Genomic DNA, 27,768 nt, shown 5'->3' with positions numbered 1-27,768 from the left:
TTACAACCACTTGGTCAATACCACTGCTGGTGGAGGTTTCCTTCCCGAGGGTGTTACCAGTCCAGTAGTCAGCACTTTTGTTTTGACATGACATATCATTGCTATGGTCATTCTTATAAATTAAAATTTTACAAAAACTGTTCGAAAAAAAAGGATTTTCTATCCTCAGGAATGCATTACCTTAGCTGTATTTGGCGAACACTTTTCGGAATTTTTGTGTCCCTCATTGGTCTTAAAATTCGTACTTGATTTGGCATTTTAACTTTTTTTTGATTCAATCGTCATTGGTGAGTCTTTTGTAAACGAAACGCGCGTCTGACGTTCAAAACTATAAGCCTTTTATATTTGATGAGTTTTTTTTTACCATTCAAAATGACTTTTTGACAATGTAAGTAGCTGATCATCTCTCTTATTCAAAGACAGAACTAAAAAATATATATATTGGAAATCTGTGTAAGAACAATTATCTTATAAACCTTAATTATCAACTTTTGAGGTAAAAGACCTTCTAGGACAACTGGTTTTTAATAATTTTATATCTGTTTAAAAGTTTGATATAAAATGGGGAAAGTGCACAAAAGAAGTTAGAAAAAATCAGTTTTATCAGAATAAACGAAAGAAAAAAAAATTTGTGTCACGATGTAATACACATTTTTGTATTAGTTGAAGAGAAAGAAAATGGATGTATAAGAGAAATATTGACCCATTCGTTGTCTGTCCTATTGATAATTCATTAACCGCGACGGTTTTTTTTTTAATGAATGCAGCTTCGTCTGCAGAATTTATCTGTATGTTTTAGAATTTTATCAAACAACATTTCCTGTCGTCAGATGTGTCATGGTCACGTTTTATTGTTATTTATCTTGAATTAAAAGAGTCCTAAAAATATGATATCAAAGAGAAGAATTTGTTAAAATTTGTAGCTTCTTGGAAACTTTGATTGCCTTTTTTTTTATTAGGATCACATATCTCCAAATCGAGGTATGCAGACAAAGAAAATACATGTTCTTAATGGGGTTAAAAGATTAATGGTTTGAAACGTATTTACTAATGCAAACTTTGATAATAGTTTAAATTTATAAATACCGTAGTTTTGAGATCTTGTTTGGTTATAAATGATAGAGTCACATTTTTGTCGCATGGAATATTGTTTGTAACAATACTGAGACACATTTGGTCGCTGTTGGCTGTTTCTTCCCAAGGCCTTACACTTATACGGCAACCTTGGATTACACCACCTTGCCATGTTATCACGGCTTCGTCTGACTCATTTCGAAGAAAAACCGCCTTCAACGGGTTTGAGCAATGTGATTTATCTGTCAAACTTCCTGTAAAAATGTAGGATAAATATTTGATGACTTGTATTAAAAAATCAAATAATGATGGGGTTAATGCATAGTAGCATAGAACGCACCAAATTTGAAAATTGTTTTTTATTACATATGAATTAAGTAGAACTTCTGTTACTCTTACACTCGTACGTCTAAAAAAACCTAATATTCATCAATTATGCTTATCCTTAGTTCCACAATAATCATTCTAAAAATAAAAATAAAAAGTAACATGATCAATCATAAATATATTAATAAAAGTAGCTATCCTAATAAATATATAAAAAATAAGAATAATCATAAAAATGTATAATTAGCCTTTGTCTTAGTGAAAGACCTGAATAAATATCATAAAACAAAAAGAAAGGTCAAACATGACAAACTAAACATAAAGTGACCCTAACCATATGTAAGATCATTAGGATACGTTATCCTATCAAAAATGATTTCTTTCAAACTATAGTTTTAGTACGGTAAACAAAACATACTGGTAATATGATCTGAACCTGCAAATTCAGAAGAAAACAACTAGGAACAGGTAACAACTTGAAATAATTATCCTAATATTTCATGATTATTCAATAAGTGAAGAAAAATGAGCTAATTCAACTTCTTAGTCTTTTGAGTTGTTGGTAGAATACATTGAAAGATCAATTTTGAGTCAATTTTTTAAGATCTTGCAGTTCAAGTTGCTACTGGAGTTTTTTTTATGGATGGTGTATCTAGATTTTATGACAAGTTAATAGTCATCTCTCTGTTGTAATTATCAAAACATTTATAGTTTAATCTAAAGTGTCAGTGTAGCTAATAATATCTTGTAGTGCACTTTATGTTTTTTTAACAAACAACTAATGCCAAAAATTTGTTGTGACAAAAGCTGAATATTTTATATACTGATCTGGCAATAAAAAATAAAACAATAAAACAAAGACGACAGTGACTTATTTCTAGAATATAACTTATAAAAGTTAATTTGTACTCATAATCTTTTAATAACCTACACTACTTCATCGAACGCGGCCTCTTCTCTGGTTGGTTTATGAATATTAACGCCGCCTAGCTTCACACTAGTCTAAGATGTGTGTATAATTGTAGAATAATTTTAAAAGTTTGCCCCTCCCAATTTTTCAGTCAACTCCTACGCCACGGCATAGATTAAAGTACCTCGTTGTTAATGACCTTTAAATTTATATAATTATACTTACGGTACTGTTTAAAAGCAAAGTAATTCTCATTCACCAGAACCAAGAAGAAAAACAGCACCGAATACTTTGTAGGCATGATTGATGTTTACCAAATTGCTGGAAACAGTAGCAATGTTATCTTTTATCTAAACGTGAAAATTATTGTATTAGTATATATACTTACGAGGAAAATCTAGGAGTTAAAGTTACCTCCCCTGCAAATACTGAGAAATTAAACTCTAATGTTTTGAACGTTCCCCTTGATGACGCTTTTTATCATTAGTTCACAAGAAAACGTTTAGGTAAATAGTAGCAATTAAGAGAAGAAAAAAAATACCATATACTGCTATCATTTTCTTCTTAATGTATCACACGATGAGGACAACATACTATGGAATGTTTGTGTAATAGGTATGCAATGCTGCTATGGAAATTAATTTCTCACGTACATGTACCAAACTTATTTTATTTTATTTTCAACTGGTTGTTTAATTAATGGAACATGGCAATTCTGTTTATATATTTTAGCAACTAGTTTAAAAAAGTTCAGGACAAAATTTCAACAAAATTATTTGATATGCAGCAAATATAAAATGCTTTTTAATTTAAGTCACTAGGAATACTCAAATGGACATTCTCATGATATAAACATTTAAATAAAGAAGACAGCGCATGTATGTACAAAAATTGAGGCGACCTGTTCTCACAATTCTTAGAAAAATATAAAATTATTCAACGGATAATCATTCTTGTAAAAATAGTTTTCCTTGATTTTGTTTACAAACAAAAATTTTATACCGTTAAATTCGAAAAACTTACCGATTGTAACTATATGTAGATTTTTTTTGAAATTCCACGATGCTAAAGAATAACTCTGAAATTGACAGAGCTTTTGTATATTCGTGATGTTTTCCAATATTTTTTCTTCAATATGCAGCAAAGATAAATATTTTGAAAAATATCAGTATAACGAGCTTCTAGTTCAATTATCATAACACATAATAAAAAAAATCAAACAAAAGGAGTTCGTTTACGTATAGTTCAAATTATATAGTTTCACAGATAATATTTAAAAAAAGTAAACAACATGCTATCATGCGTCTGAAGCGCTCTTCTGGATTTACCTTCATCAGGAACACTCAAAGCCGAATATTTGAAAGCCAAGAATGTATAAGAATCGAAACAGTCAAAGAGCTAGGTTTGTTATAAATCATGTCAATACCGCAGTACTGACTACTGACCTGATGAGACCCTTGGGGACTGAGAGGTATCGACCCAAAATGTACGATTGTGGTTTCTAAATAATTTTTTAATAAGTATGGCTGCCGACATAAACAAGCTAATGATTTGGATACCTTTATCATCAGAAGAGTTACGTTTCTATTGTTCTCGCTTTCTCAGTTTATTCACTGTATGTTGTTGCAGAAGTCTGTCACTTACTTTTTATTGGTCTCTGCACGACTTTTTATTTTCCGATAACAGTGCCTAGAATATCAACCTAACAATGTTAGAGTAGATCTGGTTATTTACTTCCTTCCCGACCGGGTCTGCAACCTGTACTTTTAACTTCTCACTTATATATAAATATATATGCATGACACAAAATGTTCTGTATGAACAGGATACATTGTTAACATATTTACAATATTAATTGTAATTAAAAATTAGATATAACTCAATCTACCAAATTTTAACAATGGCATGCATGGTCTTATCTTTTATATTCAAATACGAAGACTAGTTTAACTATAATTCACTACCTTCATTATGTTTATTTGAATGTTTGGATCTTAAAATTAAAGATTTTCCATCTAATTCTTCTTCTGTAGGATTCTTTGTGTATTTTCGTTTCTTAAATCTCTTTAAAAATATATGAAAATCATTTGGTTTCTCAGAAGTGATTTATTGTATTCTTCAACATTGTTTAACAGCCCAAAAATATTATCCGCAAATTTTTTGTTCTTCCCTGGCCGGTATTCGAACTCATGCTACTGAGATATCGTGGCACCAAATCGCCTTGCACTATGCCCGACGCGCTAGACCACTCGACCACCTAGGCTCGACAAAATTCAAGCTTTCAGTGGCCTGGTGTTACCTTTACTCGTCAGTTTTTATCTAGCGTCGTAACACAGTACATGATATATAAGGCATGAAGATGGAATATTACAGATCAGCTGAATTATCTATCGTAGAATCTTACAAATTAATGAAGGATGCAGTCACAGAAATAATTATATAATATATATATATATATATTGAGAGAAGTGAAAAGTACAGGTTCCAGCCCCAGTTGGGGAGGAAGTAAATAATCAGATCTACTCTAACATTGTTAGGTTGATTTTCTAGGCACTTTATGTAGATATATATATATATACCTTTTGAGTCTAAAATACTAATTATCTTATCTTATCTTTTCGTGTAGTTTCTTTTAGGTCAAAGTGCAAACATCGAAACTAGAATAATGTGATCTTGCTCTGACGGTTACCCCAACACTCAGCATATCGGATCAAGATAAAAAAATGTCTTCTGTTTAAAAATATAAAATGGCAAAAAAAAATGTCGAAACCGTCAAAATGAAGATTAGCTTGTATTTTAGTGATCATGACATTGTGTTAAAATCTTTTAAATGATTCTGAAAAGTCGTACTTTAGAGTCATATTCCGGCGATTTTTATAAGATAGTTAAGGGGAAAGCTCTCGAACGGTAAATGCCAAAGCTGTCAAAATCGAACTTGACCTGTATCTTATAAATCATGACATTCTTTCGAAATTTTAAATAATTTTGTGATGTGGCGCTTACTATAATTATCATCCGGAAACCAAATGTTTAACGGACGGAAGAAGGGCCATCACAATTTATCTTGGACTAAATATTACGATTGCACCAGAATATTTATTTTATTTTTTCATTCGGTTATTATGTTGTGTTAGGTTTTTATGTGTATGCAGATTATCTTCCCTTTTTACATCATTAATATATATTTGGTTATCATTTTTTAAGCTGTTTTTTTATATTTTTTTTTATTTTGTATGTTTTGGTCTGTTTATTTTCTTAAAGATGGTATCGGATTAACAGAATTTGAGCTGGTTGTATAATATGAATTATTATAACAGCTTGACACCAGATACAGCATGATAAATAAGCAATTGTGTTCATATATATCGTGATACACCATAAAGAGACACACACAAAAAATGTGCTTTGTTTGGAAATAATAACACTACAGAACGATCACTGAATTTTAACGAGTCTGGTTAATGTAAACCTAGATGCAGCGTATTGTGATACAGGTATTATCATAGACAATTTGATATCTTCAACAACATTTCATCACAAACCGATTTTTATCTTAAATGATATATGAAACATAAACAATATTTTTAAAGTAAATATACCCTATGTTTAGCATACAAACATTTCAGAGCAAACACCTATAAAATTAAGAAATAATGCGACATTTGATAAACTTTATGTGTTTGAAGCGCTTTTATTAAATAAAACTACACCAGGAACGCTCACAGCCAAATATTTGATAGCCAAGGATGTTTAAGTACCGAAACATGCGAAGAGCTATATGACCAAAAGAAACCTAGAGATAAGAGTCAAATCCATCTAAGGGCAACTTTGCCTGAGCGAGTTGAAACCTACTATAGTTTCTTAATCATTTAGAAATTTAGAAAAGGATCATTTAAGAAAGGAATGATATAAATCATGTAAGTACCAACATACTGACTACTGATCTGATGATACCCTAGGGGACTATAAGTCCACCAGCAGAGGTATCAACCCAGCGTTATAAAAAACATTGGAAATAACACTTTTCTGGATCTTTCTACATCAGGAACGCTCAAAACTGATTATTTGAAAGCGAAGGATATTTAGGTACCGAAATACGTGAAGACCCATATGGCCAAATAGAACCTAATAATGATAGCCAAATCCATCTTAGGTCAACTTCACTCGAGGGATTTGGAACCTTAATTTCTTAATAATTTATAAATTTATAAACCGACAAGTTGCGAGAGTATGTTAAAAATCGTGTAACACTTTGGTGTGATGTATAATTTGATGACATAAATGCTTACAGTCGCCACTTAATAAAACCCGAAACAAAGGAACAGTTCACCGCAAATTCAAGCCCACATCCCACGTCTGGCTTACCTTACATCTTACTGTTTAAGATAAGTAGTTAATTTTTCCATGTTCATTAAAAATAACATAAATGAATGATGCATTGTTAATTTTTAAATTCTATTTTGTATTCTATAATGAATATAATTATACATTAACATGACATAATATTATTAGTTACATAGTGTGCTAGTGACCTAATACGGTATACATGGGGTCAGTAAATTCCATATGGGGTGAGAGCGATTCATCAGATTTAAATTTCCTGTTCAGATTTGTGTCTAAAGTGTTGTAAAGTAGTGTTACGGTGGAAACTTTGTCTACGGTAGTTCTTTATAGTTCGTATCGTCTAATATTTCGGATTCCCCGAGATTTTTTTAAAATGGCTTAAAAACACGTATTAACGAGGTGAGTCAACAAATGCCGCCACATACTTGTTTGCAGTATGAACTGTAAGTGACTCTGTTATATTCGTTGATTTTGATTGTTTATCTCTTTAAAATTAATTTTATTAGTTTTTGTTTACATTATTGAACTAAACAAGACAATATCTTTATTAAAAAGAAACAAACAGGATTATAATTATACAATTCTTCAGTTTTTGCAATAACTGATAAAAGAGGTCTTAAAAAGAGTGGCGGGAGATACCAAAGTGAGATTCAAACACATGACTCGTAAAGAATGATAATAATATCATATAGAAATACAACTATTTCTCCACAAAAATCGATCTTGTATCTAACTGAAATTTTACAATATATAAAGTATATATATTTATATAGTCTACATACCCTTATCACGTTGACGTGAATCCCTCGTTCCTAGTCTAAAGTTATATTTTGCAATTGAGGTGTATCCATTTCAACTTACTGACGAATTGGTTGACTGGTATTTCCTCACTATGTAAGATCACATGTCATTCGTCGTCTTTTTTCGTTTTTTTTTCAAATATTATCTTCATAATACTTGAACCAAATGACATAAATCTTTAAACGACAGACCGATATTAGCATATCTTTGCTATTATTTGTATATTATGGCTCTATTTCAGTTTCAGATACATGATTCTTTATTAGTAGTTATTGACTTTGAACTAGCTTCCAGTAACTGCGAGTACTCTCAGATCTGTATTTTGTGTCTTTTGTGTTTTTGTTAGGTTTTATATGTGATTTGTATAGATCTGTACAGTTTTGCCCTTTTCGACTGATTTTTACAGTAGTTATTCCGTACTGTTACATCACTGATCCAGGTTAAGGGGTGGGGTTACGCCAGAAAACATGTTTAACCCCGCCACATTCTGTATTTTATTTGCATAAACACAAATTGGATGAGAAACAAGTCAAACAGACTTATGAAGTCTTCTCCATTCAACATATTCAACAATGCAATATAGAGCATGCATACATTACATATTATGTCAACATCTGTATAAATTGGACAGAAAAATTTAGTGGCACAAAAGAAGAAGAAAGGAAAAAAATAGATGGATTTGGCTATTAACTCTAGGTCTTTTTGGTCATATAGCTCGTCAACCGTTTCGATATTCATACATCTTTGGTTTTAAATATTCGGCTTTGAGCGTCCCCAATGAAAGCAAATCCAGAAAAGCGCTTGAAATTCATGAATTGTATGAAGTGTTGTTTTTATTTTATCTATCAAGTCTTGAAATGAGAAATAAAACACCATGCAACAGTCAGTGCAACAATTAAGAGCAAAATAAAATAATAGAATACTTCCTTCCTGGCTAGCTCCTCAGATTTCAAAATACAATAAGATACTGGCTACGATTATCCGCAAAAGGTAACAATAATAAATAATTTTTGTTACTTCCGAGACTAATTGCCAACAGGGACCCGATTTCATGTGGGAATTAAAGGTAACAATAATCTCATTTTTTATTGTTACCCGCAAAATTTATTCAGACATGCATTGATCTAAAACAAAAACTTGTTTGATTTGCGAGCAATCAACACAATTAAATTGTGATGTAAAACATTGACAATAATCTGGGACTATTACACCAAGATACATTACTATAAAAATCCTTGATTAAACTAACAATAATAGCTATTATTAAACTACCAGATGACATTGTATTATGATATTGTAATTATTATGTTTATTTATCTTGATCTAATTTGTTTGTTTTGTGTGGCTTTATAGTTGTTTACAAAATAATGTTATAACTGTGCAGTTTAGAAATCACTGGAACAATCATAGATACTGATGGAATGATTAGAACTTTTTATTTGACTTGCATAATGATTCCAGAATGATCATAATCTACGATGTGTAATTTTAACTTCTACTGTATTCTAGAAGTTTCTGTTCTAGAGTTTTCTAGGAGTTTCCCTTCTACAATATTCAAGAGGTTTCCGTAATAGCTATATATACCGAAACCGAAATTGGACGGATCAGACATTAATTTACTTGGATTCTCAGAAGTTCTCTGGAGTTGTTACATTGACAGTTTTATTTACGTTAACTACATCATACTAAATTGGATATATTCCGTACAGTTAAGAAAAGAATTCCGGATAAAGAAAAGACAAAGGATCGGACATATATATTTTGTCCGAGGAGACTTCCGTTGGTGCCTCCGTTTTGTTACAAGGTGTGGAGTTAAGTTGTATAGATTTTCCCCTCCATCGTATTTATTTGAAGTCAGATTTAATTACTGGACCAGTTGTTGTGGGTGTTCGTCCTAATCTCCCTGTTGAGGGTGTTTCATTATTGCTAGGAAATGATCTAGCTAGAAACAAAGTGGTGGCTGAACCAATTGTTACCAGTGAACCAATGATGGATGTTAAGTCACCTGAAGATGATGCTGACCTGTATCCAGATTGTGTTGTTACTAGGGCGATGGCTAGAAAAACAACAAAATGAGGATTTACAAGAAGACCAGTTTGATTACATGGACCTTTCTGACACTTTCCTTGCCGACATTGACGGTTCCTGTGGCTCAAAAAAGGCCATAATAAGACCACCTTATACTAACAAGCATGTAATTATGCCATGGCCAGACGTGAACAGCCATTCATTAGACATAAGAAAGTTTGCAGAAGAGCAACATAAAGATTATGAGGTTCTTCAGCTCCGCAAGAGGGCTCAACCACAGGAGGAAGCAGACAACGTGGCCGAATGTTATTATCATCAAGACGGCATTTTAATGAGGAAGTGGAGGCCACCTGATGCTATCCCAGAGGAGGAATGGAGAGTGGTATACCAAGTGGTGGTGCCTAAAATCTATAGGCAAGAAATTATTGGTCTAGCCCATGACACCCCCTTGGCTGGACACTTAGGTATAAGGAAGACTTGATTTAAGATCTTGCAGCATTTCTACTGGCCTAGACTTAGAAATAATGTCACAGAATACTGCAAATCATGCTAAACATGCCAAGTTGTTGGTAAGCCTAACCAGAAAATACCACATGCACCACTTTTGCCAATTCCAGCCTTTGAAGAACCTTTCAGCAGAGTGCGTTGGACCTTTACCGAAGACCAAGGCTGGAAATGCGTATTTATTGACGATCATGTGTACATCCACTCGCTTTCCTGAGGCTATTACGTTAAGGAATATCAAGACACCAACTGTTGTCAAAGCTCTTATTAAATTCTTCACGCTAGTAGGACTTCCGAAGTCTATTCAGTCCGACCAGGGTTCCAATTTTATGTCAGGTTTATTTCAACAGGTCGTTTACCAGTTAGGGATTGTTCAGTATAGGTCAAGTGCTTATCATCCAGAATCTCAAGGTGCCTTAGAACGTTTTCATCAAAAATTGAAGAACATGATTATAATTTTGTGTGTTCATTTTGACAGGGACAGGGATGATGGTGTTCGCTTTCTACTTTTTGCGGTCCGAGAGGCTGTTCAAGAATCCCTTAGTTTTAGTCCCTTTGAGTTGGTGTTTGGTCATACTGTAAGGGGACCTTTGAAATTGGTGAAGGAAAAATGGCCTACTGAACACACTGACTTGAATCTTCTATACTATGTATCTAGATTTAAAGAAAAATTGCATAATGCTTGTCAAATTGTTCAGAAAAAATTGAAACCTGTTCAGAATAAGATGAAAATATGGTATGATAAAGATGCCAGGGACAGAGTTTTTGAGCCTAGTGATAAGGTACTTATATTTTTGCCAGTCACTGGATATCCTTTACAGGCTAAATACTGTGGTCCTTATACAATAGAGAGTAAAATCAATGATTTGAATTATATTGTAAAAACTCCAGGTCGGCGTAAACAAAATAGAGTGTGTCACATTAATATGTTAAAACAACATTTTGAGCGTACTTATGAAGATGAGAGCAAAACAGTTGCCACTTTAGCCATGGTTAAATTGGAGAACGATCATGACAAACCAGATATAATTGAACCACCTTTTGATTCTAAGACTATGGAGCAAACAGTTAGATTGAAAACTTTGGTATTTTCCTTTAAAAATCTTTTTCCAGTTGTGCCAAACAAAACCACTGCTGTTTGTCATGATGTCGATGTAGGCGATGCATCTCCAATTAAGCAACATCCTTACCGGCTCAATTCACTTAAACTTGAATTTATGAGACAAGAAATTAAATATATGCTTGACAATGATATCATTGAGCCGAGTAACAGTGAATGGAGCTCTCCGGCCTTGTCTCCGTGTGCCCAAGCCTGATGATAAAACCTTTCGTTTCGTGACTGATTTCAGAAAAGTAAATTCAGTTTCAAAATCTGATTCCTATTCGATTCCAAGGATAGACGATTGCATTGATAATATTGAGCAAGCAAAATTTGTGATCAAATTTGATTTATTAAAAGATTACTGGCAGGCACCTTAGACACAGAAAGCTAGTGAAATATCAGCTTTTGTAACACCAGACGGCTTATTTCAGTATACTGTCATGCCGTTTAGTATGAAAAGTGCTCCAGCTACATTCCAAAGAATGATGAATAATGTTATAAAAGATTTATACTACTGTTATGCTTATATAGATGATCTTATTGTATGTAGTGAAAGCTGGGAAGAGCATTTAACACATTTATATGATACTTTTGATAGATTGTCACAATCAAAGGAGTATGGCCACGAAGTGCCGATATTGGCCCTGTGGGGTGACAAAAAATGAAAGAGAAATAAGGTGGATCCTTTATAGCTAAAACATATCTACGTATATCGTTATTTGTTATCATAGTATAAAATCATATTTTTGTGACGTCATTAATGTGACGTAATACCCGAAATCAAACCGAAACGCTCAAAATGTCCAAATTCTTAAAGAATTTCACACTTCCTGGTTAAATTTCGCATTGGCCACAGGCCTCGACCAAAGTAATTTTACTCTTATTTTGATTGTTTGACACTTTGACTCAGTTTGCAACAATATTTAGCGTGGTCGAGGCCTGTGGCCACATCGAAAATTTAACTTTTGCTAAGAAGCAAATCCTGATTCAACGCCGCCATTTCCGAGGTACGATAGATTCTGTGACGAAATAACTGTACCAAGAACTTGTACAATTGCTTTAAATAGAATAATTTCTATGATTTATTAATTTCTTATTTATGACAAACAAAAAAGAAGAAAATGGAAAAACAAGTCTTTAAATTTGTTTTTAGCGAAGCATCGTTAACCGCCGATCCGGCGAGGTTTTTAAACACGGATAGATACGCCCTAATTACTGTTTTTTTATTAGAAAACAAGACAATTTTTTGGAAATAAAAATTAATAATTTGCAAATTATTTTAAAGTTCATTTCAACGTTATTTTGTAATAGTTAGCCCGGTCGCCCGGTCTGTGCTATGCAAACAAAATTATGACAGTTTCAAAATAGAGCCGTAGTTTTTTTTCCGTAAAATTCTACATCCAGCAGATCGATATGGGTGTCAACATAAAAATTAATACAAATTTCCTTTTAGATACACGTATTTTGTTTTTTAAAGACAAAATCGTCGTAATGTAACCTATACGGAATGTAATCTCATGTTGATGAAGTGCTTTCTTTCACGTCCGCATTTTCTATCATGTATATGGCATGCCAAGTTAACATTTTAAATAATTGCTACGGATGGTGTAAATAGGTAACAGAACTATGAACAATAACATACATAGAAAATCGTAGGACATAAGAAGAAACCACGTGAGAATTTTGATATCATATTGCACAGTGGTTAAATAAGCTCTTTATTATTTCTTTAATTAAAATAAAAATTACGACGCCATGAGAGGGCATGGTGTATACTGTCCGTGACATTCAACCAGAAAAAATATTTGTTTTCAATGAAAACTGAAATAAAGATGAAACAAAACTATCCGACACAATCATATAGCTTGGATACATTCAAATAAATATCTGATATGCACGCGGGATAGCGTGCATAATTGATCAGAATGCATACAAGTAGCAATTGTTTATTTGGTCCCTTTTTGGTGGTCTCTTTTAAATTTAAGTGAGACTATGTAACAAGCGACCAACAAAAATGGCTGCTTACTATGAAAAAATTATCTATGAGATATATTTATATTTCTGATTGTCGTTTCTTGTGGTAGCCCGAAGTTCGTGTTCAATCTGTAGTTACCTGTTTTTATATTTTTTTATTGCTGTTTTTTTTTTGTCGCCTCTATATGTTCATGGTGTTGTATGATTTTATTGGTCTTATGATTCTTTATCCCCCCCCCCTTTTTTGGAGAATTTTCTCTTATGTTCAATGACAACACATGCAATTTCTTGATTCCTGTTTGAAAAAGATTCTCTAAATTGCTCTCCGTCATAAAAATGCAACGAAGTATTTGCCACTGGACGTTCGTCAAACAACTTTCAATCATATCTCTCCAAAGTTACAGTACAATAATGACTTTAAACATAATTAAATAAATGATTAAAGATATTAAAATCTTTAGAGAAGATATTTACGCGTCTATTATTTCACTTTTTGGGAAAAAAGAAAAAAAAATATGAATATCAAAGAAACACAACATTTTACTAGTTGTTTGTCTCATGATGATGGATGACTGTTTAATGTCCAGTGGCAAGTTAGATGCATATTCCGGACGAAAACATGTTAATTTGCGCACATTGCCTATAGACTCTGGTATCTAGGGTATACAAGACATTATCTGGACATCACACATGGAGTCCAGAATTGAGGAGCTTCTCTTAAAGATGCAGCATTTATCTCACATGCCATGGACGAAAGTGACAGTGAGCAGAGTGTAGTTGAAGAATATAATACTAATTTCATCATTGTTAGGTAGCTGTCACATTGACGTTTATTGCAGTATTCCTCTTGCTCGTCTTTTTGAAACCTATATGTTTATATCGTACTTTTTGCAACTAAGCAAACTTTTTGAAAACTCTTAAAACATTTTCACAGGTTAATATAACATATCCATGAGAAATAGTTCACATTTCATTTCACTTTAAAGAAAGCAAACATTGTGGAGAGTTGTCTCATTGGCAATCATACCACATCTCTTATTATATATAGACGAAAATAATTGATCTTGTATGTTAATTATAGTTATAGATAATACATTACTTAAATGGACGCAGCTTACATACACTTATAGCGTTACAATCAACGCCAAATAAAAAAACTGATATTCATGGATTTCTATTAGTTTTAAAATGAATCCATGCACGTCATTCAGTATCTGGTTGAAAGTTGTCTTCTTTGCAATAATATCACATCTTCTTTTTTTCATACGGATTGAGGCATGAATCTGTTTGATTTGACCAAATGATAATAAAAATAATAACAAAGTACACTCGAGCTTTTTTCGAGATAAGAATGATAGTTGTATACAGAATACCGGAACACTTTAACCACGAGCAAGACTAGTTACGATTACTAGATAAAGAATAAATTGACAATTGTGAAAACCTTAAAAAAAAATTTCAGTTTAAAACTTAAAGGGACATTAGCTGTCAAATTCATGTTTACCGATTTGACTCAAATTCTCATATTCGACTTATAACATACTACAACGTATATCCAAATTAAAAAAAAAATAAAATAAACAATTTATGATGCATAGACTCGATAGTATGTATCAGCATTTCGTGTGTATTTTAGTCTAGACGCCATCTAATCAACCATCGATGCGACCTTCTGAAGACTGCCGACGGTCATCTTACCCGATATAAACATAAACAAATATATAAATAGATAGCAAACTCGTGCAATTGGATTTTTCTAGGTCTGTTTGATTTGATATTATAGGTTAAATCAATATGTTAATAATCGTTTTTACCTGAAGTGTATAAGAATGAGTTTTTGTATATCGAATCAGTCAACCAAATGGTTTACACTTGTTTCACTTCCATTGTTGACATTCTTTTTCTTTTAATACCTGAACACGCCTAGTTCATGCGTAACCCATCTCTAGCTAAGGGGTTAAATTGAACTTCACATGAATACAGATTTAATGAGGTCGAATTATCCACTTGCAAGTGAATAACTCATTAGCGATATTTCTTTGCTTATTTTGACAAAACTCAACCAAACTGGCTGTTAAAAGCGAATTATTATTTCACTATTTCACTTTCATTAATGATTGAACAAAAAAAAAATCTTTTTTTTTCCTATATCTCGTATCTAATGCCCCTTTAACGAGAACACGAATCATAAAATAATAAAAGTATTCGTTTTTTTAAAACGTAATTGATAGAAACATGCAAAAGTCGGATAGATTTAATTGAATATAGCTAAATCGCTAAATGAAATCGTCCACAATGGACAACTGAGAATGAGTATTCTGTCAAATTTTTGAGGTTTTTAAACTAGGCAGTGGCTATTTTGCCGCCGCCTGCAAAATAGAAAATATGCTATTTTGTCGTCTTTGTTTAAAATATCTTAATTAAAACAAGCAAAATAGCGCCGGCAGTATAGTGAATTTGTTATTTTGCCGGTTCTTTGTAGAGACTGAATTTTAATATTTACTTGTGAAAAAGACTACGAAAATGTGCATTGTCAACATAAAAGAATCAAATTATTATTCGTCATATAGTTGAATATTATAAATGTCACAATATTTAAGATACATATAATCGTTTAAAATATCTATGAGTCCAAGTGAATATAAGAATTTGTAAAAAGGAATTAAAATAAAAACTATTGAGCATCCATTTGTAGCAATGAAATCATATCAAAACATGTAGTTGAAATTACTTCTAAAATCAGTCTAATGCTACATGTATGCATAAGAATAAAATCTCAAATTTTTGAACTATGCTGTAAAAAAAAATGAAAGACAAAATCTCATAGCATATCGATTTGATAAAAACGCTATACAGTCTAAAAAAAATCAATCACATAGCTTCAAAATATAAAAATGTTTCAATTAAATTTAGTTTTGAAATAATAGTCAGTTTTGAATTGCATATCTGTAATCAAAATTTTTTTACTGACATGCTGGCTTCCGCTTACCGAGAGTTGGCAAAATAGAATATTTTCAATTTTGGCGGCGCCGGCAAAATAGCCACTGCCTTTAAACTATTACTTTGTCTAGTAAAAAAGTTCTGGGAAAATATAAATAGGATTCATTGAACCATTTAAAAGAATTATATTTCAATTTTTACAGATGACTACATATTTAATGCGCTTTAGGTACAATTAGAGATAGCAGTAATATGTAATGTGGTCAGTGACGTATGAATGGCAGTATTAATATGAAACTGTTGTTCATTCAAGTGTTTAATTCTGAATGTTGCTTTGAGAGTAAGCATGTAATCCTCCGGAATGAGAATGATGTTTATGAGTGCACGTGTGGTTATGGTGTCTGATGACTTTTGTACAGTTATAATGTGTTCTATGATTATTGAAGTACATGTAATGCTATGTGCTGTCTATACGCAATGTTTATCTGTGACTGTGTTTTCATCTTTTACTTCGTTACTAGAAAATAAACTACCGGAAATACCTTTTGGTGATTATAGTCTCGGAAGTAACTATTTCTTATTGTTACTTTTTGCGAGTAATCGTAGCCGGTGGCATACAATTACCCCCCCCCCCCCCCCACACACACACACACACACACCACCACCACCACCACCACCAACCAACATAGGCGAATAGAGAATAATTAACTGTATCTACAAAAAAAATTGTCAAAAAGTATAGAAAAGAGTATAATAGGTCCAAAAAAAAGAATAGAGAATAATGGGGTGTTAAAACATAAAGAATAGAGAATAATAGGTAAAAAATATAAAGAATAGCAAAAACTGACATAAAATATTTAAGAAATGAATGACACTCATAGGCGATAACAGTAGCAATTTTCGAGATACAGACTTCGCAAGTTGATTTTCAGAACGAAACCTTCCTAGAAATAAAGATACTTTGTGAAGTCAATATTTCAAAGTAATCTTCCTTAATTGTTTCCTAAAAATAACATGTCTCGTCTGAGTTTAGAAAAGATTTCTCGGTACCTTTATTGACAAGGCAAATACAGTATTCAGCCTTTGGTGCTGATATTCAAGAGTTCACAAGGTTTCTAATAAAATATTACCAATATTCAGAATAGCATGTTACCGTTGATGTTATTACCACTAATGGGTTGATAACTCTGAGATGCTAATTTGTTTGTCCGCGAAAGTATCACAAAACCAGTAGCCTGTTCTTTGGTACTGGCGTGAAATTACGGATGATGTTTTAATGAAATTTGCAGTCGTAACATTATTTGAAAATCATAGTTTAAAGTAGGAAATATAATTCTGATTACTTGTCGGTGGTTGGCTTTACTTTAGGTTAGTTTTGGTTTTGGAGTTTTAAATATTTTGACCTTGAACATCATCAAAAAGACATTTGTCGAAATGCTCATCTGATGCAGTAAAGTTATCGTTAATGACACCTTTTGTTAATAAATTTTTGTACTGTTCTTAGGTTGGTTAAACATTAGATATCTACGAGTTCACTTTTGAATGATGCATTTTCGCCGATTATGAATTCTTATTTTAACTTGATAAACACGACGGATGTCAATGGTGAGGTAGAAAAACCTAATTTATGACGATTTTTCCCGTGTTTTAATAAAATAAATCCGAGAAAAAAGTTAATGTACCATCCTTTAACGCCTCTCTTCTTGATCCATCACAAGCCTTAAAAGTAACCTTTCCACGTCAAGACTGTGTTTTTGTTAAGATGTTCTTCTGCTTTGCACCGATTTGACGAGTTAAGCCCTTTTCAACTGATTTTTATAGTTTGTTCTTATCTTGGGCTGTAACACCACTGTCCCAGGTTAGGGGATAGTTGAGTGTTCATAAACATGTTTAACCCCGCCACATTCTTTATGTGCCTGTCCCAAGTCAGCTCAAACCTCAAACAACTTCCATATGTAATGTAAGGCTTCCGAACACCTACCTCGAGGCTTGTTGAAATTACTGATAAGAAACTGAAGATGTTTTCTTAGTGAACCAGGTTAAACATTTGATGAATCTAAATAATCTGTGGGTCACAGAAGATTTGCGTTATGCGTTCAACACTGAATATAAATACTACATCCTGAAGAGAGGCTTTGTAATTGAAAAAGAAAGCATATTCAAACCTTTGAAGTTCCTCGGTTACTGTAGTGAACCTGCAACAGACAATTATACACCAAACTTCAAGAAGAGATGGTATCCTACAAATATAACCTCACCGTCTTTAAACTACTAAGAAAGAACACCTGTTTTTGCTAAGAAAGACTTTGATTCCGGTTAAAAAACTCACCAACATACCAGGCTTATAATTTTGTAAGTCAGACGAGCGTTGCGTCGACATAAGACTCATCAGTGATGTTCGAATAAAACCATTTAAAAGGTCAAATAAAGTTAACTGATGCAGTGAAAATGAAAATTGACACAGGAAGCTGACATTAAAGGAAAGGCCAAGGTAATTGATAAGGCAATAGAAGAAATATTTGAGGCTAAGGTCATGCAAAGGTTAGAGTTACGTTGGTGATTTTCTTTTATGATGGATAAAAAACGGTTCATAAGGGATTTGGAACTGAGAATATCAACAAAACTACTGCCCAATCGATTTCCTTATCTAACTTTTGATTGGTGACATCATTGCACAAGTAGTAAAGGCTTTTTGCTTTATTACTTTGGACTTAAACAGTGATTACTGGCAGGTCAAATTACAGAAAAGACTATGTTTGCTTATCAAAAATATTTGTGATTCAAGGATATTATCTAAACCTATACTACGTTTGATATTTGTTCACGAATGCCAGTGACAAACTGTATCGGAGCTTGCTGACACAACAAACTGATAACGATGAGGATTTGTCAATCTACATTTCTTGTCCAAAAAGCTCAATTCTTAGCAAAGCAAATGGTCGACAATCGAGATGGAAGGTTTGGCGAATCACTGCATTTTGCACTCAACGATCCAAACAAGAAAATCCAACAACGGGCGCCTAGTTTTGTGCAATTTTACTACCAATCTGAATACATTAAGGGCAAGGGAAATCATAGTTATAACATTGGATAATACTTTGTTCATGACATGTAGTTGAGATAACACTTTTGGCTTTACAAAATGAACATTTGCCTGCACAGTTGCAGACAGAAACTAACTGACAATCACTACCGAAGTTTTTAGTTTTTCCAAGTGCTTGAATATGGTGGATTTCAGATTTCAGAGAAATAAGAGGTGAATGGAATCGACACAACAACAAAAACAAGATTGTGTGTGAATCACCAAGATCATCCTCAAGACAATAATTATAAACCATCCATTGATTTTTTTAAAGAATTTTCATGGTAAGAAACTTGTTAAATTGTTATATTTTTCTTTGAAAGGGATGTCTTTAAGCACTTTTTTTTTAAATTCTTGATGTGAAGCAGTTTTCCATTCTGCTCCTTCATATATTTTAACACCCTTGTCTGTGTCCAAACACAGTCATGACAGTGTACTTTGAAAATAGTCAATTGATAAAATATTTTCTCTCTTTTATTCTGTTTTTGGCAACTTTGTTTGCAAACTTGCAATTTGGTATAAAATTTCCTTGAACTCATCCATTTCTTAAGACATTCACTAATGAAATTTTTTTGGAACAAAATGAATGAGCTCCATCTATATCATTAATATTACCATTGGGCAGATACCTCTGCTGGTGGACTGTATATCCTGGAGTGTTTCACTAGCCCAGTAGCCAGTGACTTCGTTATATGCAAATAGTGTTTTATTCAAATTTGCTGTTATTAAATTTCGAATTCATTTTGAATTAAGGATTGTATCTCCCTAGCGTTAAGCTCCGATTCCTTGTCCGGTTTTTGTTTTACTTTCATTCTTTTTGATTTTATTAACCCTTGCATGTTTGTATAGGTTTTGAACTTTCAAATATTTTGGTCTTGAGCATCACCGATGTTACTATCATAGCTTATGACTTATTGATTGCAGATTAAGGTATAAATTGTCACAAGAATTATTTCCAGAATTTTCATTTTAAATTTATTTCATAATGAAGTAAATCCACATATTGATATCCTTTTTGTTGCTGTATTGTAGAAAGCAGACGGTATTGGTTGTCCTTCATGTGAATCGATTAACATTACCCGTTTTGGCTGTTTTGTAAAAAAGCTAGCCAGTTTTGGCCGTTCTTTGGAAAGCTAGCCATATTTGGCTGTTCTGAAGAACGGTAGCCTGTTTTTTACTTACCTTTATATGTATAGATGACATTACCTGATTACTCTGTTTCGGCTGAAAAAAGATGACCTTATATAGCCTTTAATTGACCTTTCTGTATAGACGACCTTAGTCTGTTTTGACTGATATGTCAAAAGCTAGTATGTACCTGTTACCTGTTACCTAGTCTTTATCTTCCTCCTCTATCAGGAGCTTCGCTTCTACAGCGTACTTCTTTATTTGCACCCTAACCCTTACGCACGGGGCACTCATAAAATTGGTTATAGTATATGTTCATAAACGTAATTATTAGAAACAGTAACATATATACAGCATGCGGACTAATCCATCACCATGTAAACGAAGTTAACTATTTTATACTCAATCCACTTGTCCAGATTTCACTATTTATGTATCTATATATTAAACAGGATAAACACTCCTGCCCTCGTAATAGCGTTTACTGTTCAAACACTATCCTTGTTTAGTTGTTATCATAAAATCTAAAAATATTTCCACTGTTCATTAGGTAAGCAATTATTTTATATATAACACTCCTGCCCTCGTATTAGCGTTTACTGTTTAAACACTATCCTTGTTATCATAAAATCTAAAAAAAAGCTTTACTGTTCATTAGGTAAGCAATTATTCTATATATATAGCACGCAAACGAAGTACTTAAAATCTAAGATCAGTTGATATATTATAAGCATCGGATACGATCTTACAGTTCAAGCACTATCCACCTCATAATATTGTAGAATAAGAATCACTATATAAATCCTGACAAAATCCAGTAAAATGCAGATCAAATGTATATATCGAAATGTTATCTGATATGGAATATATTTTGTTTCCTATATACCGCTATACTGAGAATAAATTTACTCTGACATTAAAAGTAAACGTTTATGGTATAGTTTGTAACACAGGCCTCTGGTTAATGTCTCTATACGGACCTGTTCCTTAAAGGTAAGAAAATGGTATGTTGTACAGTCTATAATTAGATGTAAAAGATTCTCTTCATCATCAAATAGTTCTTGTATTAGCAAAACGGCTTATTACTATCTACGAGAAAATATTTCAGCTCTTTGATAAAGCGATTTCTTATGCTTGACAGCTTTTCACATTTAAGTATAAAGTGAGTCACATCTTCTGGTTCAATGTTACATAATGGACAATTTGCTGAAATACAGTTTTTTGAAAATCTAGACCTCTGATACTGAAGAATCATTATTCCAGTGTCAATTTTAACTTTAATCGCAGCCATATTTACGGAGTACGGGTCAGTCCCACTGCTTTTCCAAATATTATGCACAGTTCCTATGTTGGAATCATTAAAATTAATATATTTCAAGGATGACTTTCCTTTAGCTTCCATCTTTAAATTTTGTAAAAAATAATTGTTAATACAGTTATTCACATGTCTATTCCAGCTTATTTTTGATGGTGGATTCTCAATGATATTATAAGGCGACGGCAATCCATAAATTTCAGTTAAATTGTGTAGTTTTGTAAACCAACTTCCAGATTTTTCATCTTTCATAGCCAATTGTCTAAAAGCAATTTCTCTTTCAACGGACTTATCATTTCTAATTATATTTCCAAATGTTTTCAAAATTTTATTATGAATTTCTCCTTCCATAGGGATACGCCCTAATAATAATAAAGTTGCAGGTATTGATGTGCGTTTAGGCAAGTGCTGAATTTGCTTTAATAATTGTCTAACGAATAATTCCATCTTTTGGATATCTGCATTTGAGAGAGATATGACATCTAAACCATACAGAAGTCTAGGTATAACATATATTTGTATCAAGTGCACAGAAACTTTTGGATTGACTCCATTCAAACCGTGCAATCCAGCACCCATGAGAGAGTAAACGGTTTTCCTTGCAGTAATAGTACGTTTGTTTACAACTTCTTTCACCCCAGTATTTTTAGTTATATTTCTATCTATTCCAAGATGAATTGCCGATTCGGAAAGTGCTACTGATTTACCATTCAATGAACAAGACTTTGGCAATTTGTCATTATATACTAAAATTGTGGATTTTTGCTCACTAAGTAGATATCTCAGTTTGTTTGCATGATCTGCCTGTACATTTAGCATTGTTTGTAGTTCATAAGGATCTGTTGAAATTAACGCAACATCGTCAGCTACGGTTGGAATACCACAATAAATGGGTCCTATACATGCTCCTAATTGATTTCTTTCAAAAGTTTGCAAAAGTGAATTTATAAAAATCTTATAGGCAGTCGGTGACCAAATACCGCCTTGTCGTTCCTCTATTGGATTTGAAAGCAACCCTTTCCATTTAATTTTTGATTTAAGATTTTCATACCATTTTTTTAAAAAATAACCAGTTGTCCCCGGTTAAACCAAACTTATGCATTTCTCTCATCAGGCCAAGATGCCAAACAATGTCAAAGGCTTTCCTTGTATCCATTAGAGCCACATATAGTGGTGATTTTGTCTTAATTGCTTGGATTATAAGTTCAGTTAAAATTAAAGCAGCAATAATAGGCATTTCTCCAGAAGTAAATCCTTTCTGTAGTTTATTTTGATTTTTAGTTACAGAGTTTTTATTTTGAGATAAATGAGCTTTCTCAACAACTTTTCCTACTGTACTTGTGATAGTAATTTTCCGATATGAGTTCGGGTCAATTTTTGGTTTTCCATTTTTCAAAACAGGACAGGCAATGCCACCTTTCAATAAAGTTGGAATATGTAAATGTTTAAAAATAGCATTTACAAAAAAAGTCATTATAGTTATCATAATAGGTCCACCATATTTCAAATGTTCAGCTGCTATATTTTCTTCATCAGCAGATTTATTATTTTTCATAGATGCTAAAATACCCTTCATTTCATCTTCTGTTACAGGTGAAATATTTTTTATTTTATTTTCAGTAAATGTTTTTGTTAAATGTTTTATATCATTTTCAACCAGATTAAAGTGTTCTTTATCACAATTTTCAGAGTCCATAGGAGTCGCCAAATCTTGAAAGTATTCCATCCATGCATCACGAATCAAGTTATCGTTATTTAAAGAAATGTCATTAAAAGTAAGAGTAGAAGTTGTGGTATTAGCTGAATCTCTTCGTTTCCTTACTAAAGAATAAAAACCAGCATCATTTCCCTCGTGAAGTTCCATAATTTTCTGATACTTATTAATTCTTAAGCTTGCCTCAAGTTGTCTTTGCATTGATCTAAGTTTCTTTTTATAATACTGAATATTTTGAAATAAAATGTTACTTTTATCGGTGGGTCGGCCAGCGGCTTTCCACTTTGCAAAATGATCTCCATTTATCTTAGCTATATTTTCCAATTCTGGAGTCCAGGGCTTTTTCTTTAACCTTTTGCTACATTTCGAACGTTTAGAGCGGCTACATTTAGAAGTTGATATTGCCATAATTGTACATAATTCATTAATCTTATCCGGTATATTATCAAATGTCAAATTGAGGTTTACTTCATCAGTCCACGGAGACAGTTTATTTTCAATCTCTTCCTGATAAGCAGTTTTATCAACCTTATTCCAATTTATTCTTTTGTTCTCAATTAATAAATTAGTTTCCTCATTCGCTTGCATATTACATGGAATAGTTGTCAGTATTGGATCATGAGTAGAGGTATTTGTAGACTCACGTATAAAAGTCAAGTAATTGTTAATAACACTTACTTTCTAAAAAATAATCAATCTGGGAGGTGTCCCTTCCATTGTAATGATAAAAGGTAAAAGTCTTTCCACAAGATAGTAGTATTAAAAGATTGTTTTCCTTTATAAAATCTCTAACAACTTTATCTTGTTTAGAATCTCTATAAATAGAGGCATTCATGTCACCACCTAAGGCTATCACAATTCTAAATACGTTGCTATATTTTATGTAAATTTCTGATAGCTCATCAAGGATTTCCTGATAATTGTCTATGCTATTTGCATAATGCATTCCCACGACAAGGAAGATATGTAGATAAAAATATAAATGGCTGTGTAGTATTAAACGTGATACCAACAATTCTATTGCCCCCATCTGGTAAAAGTTCAACAAATTTTTCAAATTTCTTGTGAATACATATTGCTACTCCAGCATGGCCCTTACGGCGCTCATATGAATCAGAAAGTGATTTATCATCAAAGCATTTTGTATAACATATAAAGTCTTGTAAAAATTCATCAAGTTTATGTTTTTCATAACTATGAAGCCAATGTTCTTGTAAAAACAAAATATCGGAACGCTTTGAAAGAGTTTCAAGATATAACTTATTGCTATTGAATCCCTCAATATTAAATGTTAATAAATCTAAAGACGAAAGTACTGGAGACGGAGTCGAATCTGTCAGAATAGGGTTGTCTATAGGTGAGTCTGCTGACTCAGTTTGGATCTGCCGAATAGGATTTTGAAAATAAATAACTCAGCCTTGATAATAACAAAAATGAATGGTTTGTTCTGTGGTAGTTTGAAAATAAATAACCTAACCTACAATGTATTGAAAATAAATAACTCGGCAGGTCTTTTAAGCCATTTTATAAATGCTATTCAAAAGTATGAAATGGCACCAGATTCCTACAAAATTCGACTTTTTTCATATTTTTTTCGGGAAAAACTTTCAAAATCTTTTATAATGCAATGTATAAATATCAATGTACTTGAAGTGTCTGAAAATGGGTTTCATTTAACTAGAGGTATATTAACTCAGGAACATTTACATCACTTTCATAAGTCATAGGGCTGTAACTAAATTGAGGCAAATGCCTCAGGTAGGAAATTTCAAAAACAAAAGCTTGTCTTCATATCAAATTGTTTTTACTTCGAATGCCTTGCAAGAAGCAAGTTCTGTTCACCCTCTGGCATACAGCCCGTTTTTCGTGATCCATGTTTCACATTTAATTTTAGTTTTCAGTGTTGTGTTTTATCTGTTCCAGGGTTTGTCTTTTGTTCATTGATTGCCCTTCTTTATTCTCTTAGTGTTGCATTCCATTTGTAATTTAGTAATTTTTTTAAACTTGAGTTTAATTTTATTTAAGGACTTTTTATCTAATTATACAAACTACATAAAAATAAAATTGAGAATGGAAATGGGGAATGTGTCAAAAAGACAACAACCCGACCATAGAACAGACAACAGCAGAAGGTCACCAACAGGTCTTCAATACATGAATTTCAAATTGTATCTCAGTTAGGAACTACATCAAGTTGTAATTGAAATGTGTTATAAAAACTTACCTGACATAGTTATATCAATGATAATCAACCCCTCTTAACTTAATTTGAGAACAAAAACACATAATTGACAGGTATATAAAAAAGATTTCTCTGCAAGCCAAAACACTGAAAAAAAAAAAACAAAAAAAAAGCAGCCACATACTTAAGTTTCTGAATTGCACTTGTTGCTTTATCCTACATATTGGTCTTTTGATGTTGTCCCTAAAAACTAAAAGTCTTACACTGAATCTATATATTTTGCTTTGAGACCAACATATTGTCTTCTTGTGGCCTTCAGCGGCTCCCAAAACCATCGCCAAATTTTTTTGCCGAGCGGAGCGAGGCAAAAATATGTTTGACATTACTTTAAAAAGAGGCTTAGTTACAGCCCCACTGTAATACCTTGTACGTATGCAATACCTGCAGTTGGGAATTCAGAAGATTCACTTCGGGAATCCACATGATGATGATAAATTCTGATTAAATGGTACATAATGATTTGACTATACACTTATTATCTATTTAGGAATAAAAAAAAAAATTTAAATTGTGTGTTTTCAAATATTATAAATATAATTGTGAAAATAAATAATCAGTCCCTTGTTTTAATGAAAATGAAAAACCATGCTTCATCAGTGCAGAAAATAGATAATCTCTTCTTCTAGTTCACAAAAATAAATAGCTGATCCAAAACAAATCCTCCTGGCCCCCACCAGAATATCAAATGGTCGTCCCCTTATTATTCGATAGATATGGCTTTCGACGTTTTTTTCCTCGAGAAGTTTTTACATTAGGCACATGTGAGCTCTTAATTAAAGATAATTCAGTATCATTTTTACGCACATCAAGTTCTAATTGCCTAACCTTTTGCTCTAAAAACCAGATTTTCATTTCTCCTATTTCAGACTGTGGTGTACTCTGTACATTTTGTGTACAAGTATGCGATTTGGTAGAACCTTGTGTTGGGTAATTTTCTAATTGTTCAACTCTCTGGTTCATAATTAGTAAAGAATGTTGTAAATCTTTATTCTTATCTTCAAGGATTATAGAATATGCACGGTTAGTAGATAACTGCTTTTTAAGTTGATCAATTTCAGCCTCATATTTCAGAATTTTACTGTCTTTAGTTTTCAATAATTTATCTCTTTTTTCAGTTTGAGTTTGTAGATGAGCAATCTCTGCCTTTAGTAACTCGGTATTATCAGGTGAAATAGTCATATTTGAACCAGATGGTAAGGTATTTACATGATCAAGCAAACCTTCAGTCGAACCAGTTGGCTGACAGTTCTCTCTTAAATCAAATGTTCTAGGAGATAAAGTCAAGGGCGTTTGACCTACACTTGCTGTGTTGCTATTAAGATTTGCTTGGCTAACACTAGAATTTATAACACTATTATCATGGTAAGTATTTGTTTCCATGTCTGAGTTTATAATGACCCGCTGATTGGTACACAATCTACATATGGATGTTTCGTCTTTAAGCTCTATCTCTGATACTTTTTCAGGTGTTAGACCCTCACATTTGAAGTGTATCCACTGATTACAAATGTCACAGGCTACAGATGTGGGTTTTTCATCACATTGTCTATTACATACCAGACACAGTGGGAACTGGGGACCTATGAGTAGTTCATTTGCACACGCTGTATAGTCAATAGCTGGCAGAGACAAAACTTTATTTACATTTAATGAGGACAGTTTATTTTCAGTAGATGTCATTTCAATCTCTTGCCCATTTTCTGCTGACTGAACTGACTTATTAAGGTATTGCTCACAGTATTCACGTATCTGTTTATTTACGTCACTAAAGGAGTCATTTCTATCTAGAATGTCTAAAATGTGTATCAAATATTTCTCAACAAAGGTTATAATATGACCTTGATTACCATTTAGCAGAATCTTTGATTTTGAATTATAGAAATTTAACACAAAGAGTTTTTTATTTCCTTCAAAAACAGCTGTTGACTCAGAAACCACTGCCCCCCTCTTCTCGGTTGTCTCTGTGGTGTTTAAGGTAAGCCCTTTGCTATGTAAATAGTTTAATGTTACACTTTTAAATTCCTCATAAGCAGCTGCTGAGAAAGTTATCACAATGTTTCCATGTGCCTTAGTTAATATTACTGAATGGGGTCTAGAAGCAGCCTCAATTTTATTCTTGATTGCTTTACTCCTATCGAGTTCATAATCTACGGGGAGTACAGTGAGATTTACAGTGTTAACTTTCGCACCTTTAGATTTTAATTTAGAAGGTGTAAACGGCACCTTAGTCACTCTGGAACGCCTACTGCGCCTTGACAGTTCCATGATGGCTCAATAACAAAC

General features: G+C 32.6%; 2 protein-coding genes across 5 annotated transcripts in view; one reads left to right on the top strand and one right to left on the bottom strand.

Moving 5' to 3' along the window:
• Positions 1 to 7,557, bottom strand: part of LOC127730741 (uncharacterized) — a 51,474-nt gene extending 43,917 nt beyond the window's left edge. The window contains exons 1-4 of one of the 3 annotated variants that reach the window (XM_052239272.1): positions 7,438 to 7,551; positions 3,335 to 3,389; positions 2,537 to 2,632; positions 1,087 to 1,328 (exon numbers count right to left, since the gene is read on the bottom strand). In XM_052239272.1, coding sequence (XP_052095232.1) covers positions 1,087 to 1,328; positions 2,537 to 2,612 — 318 coding nt within the window. In that variant the 5' untranslated portion in view covers positions 2,613 to 2,632; positions 3,335 to 3,389; positions 7,438 to 7,551. Of the gene's footprint in view, positions 1 to 1,086; positions 1,329 to 2,536; positions 2,662 to 3,334; positions 3,390 to 7,437 lie in introns of all 3 variants that reach the window. The other 2 variants (XM_052239270.1, XM_052239271.1) reach the window with 2 other exon arrangements.
• The window catches only part of LOC127730737 (torsin-1A-like), a 37,662-nt gene continuing 16,836 nt past the window's right edge, over positions 6,943 to 27,768 (top strand). Inside the window, exon 1 of one of the 2 annotated variants that reach the window (XM_052239267.1) lies at positions 6,943 to 7,054. Coding sequence is in view for 1 of the 2 variants with exons in the window: in XM_052239265.1 (XP_052095225.1) it covers positions 7,067 to 7,098 (32 nt within the window). In the remaining variant the exon portion in view is untranslated. Of the gene's footprint in view, positions 7,099 to 27,768 lie in introns of both variants that reach the window. The other variant, XM_052239265.1, reaches the window with a different exon arrangement.

Source organism: Mytilus californianus, unplaced genomic scaffold (assembly GCF_021869535.1).
Source record: "Mytilus californianus isolate M0D057914Y unplaced genomic scaffold, xbMytCali1.0.p SCAF_2, whole genome shotgun sequence".
NCBI classification, from domain to species: Eukaryota; Metazoa; Mollusca; class Bivalvia; order Mytilida; family Mytilidae; genus Mytilus; species Mytilus californianus.
The sequence above is the reverse complement of the archived record's forward strand: the minus strand, read 5'-3'. Positions and strand labels throughout refer to the sequence as shown.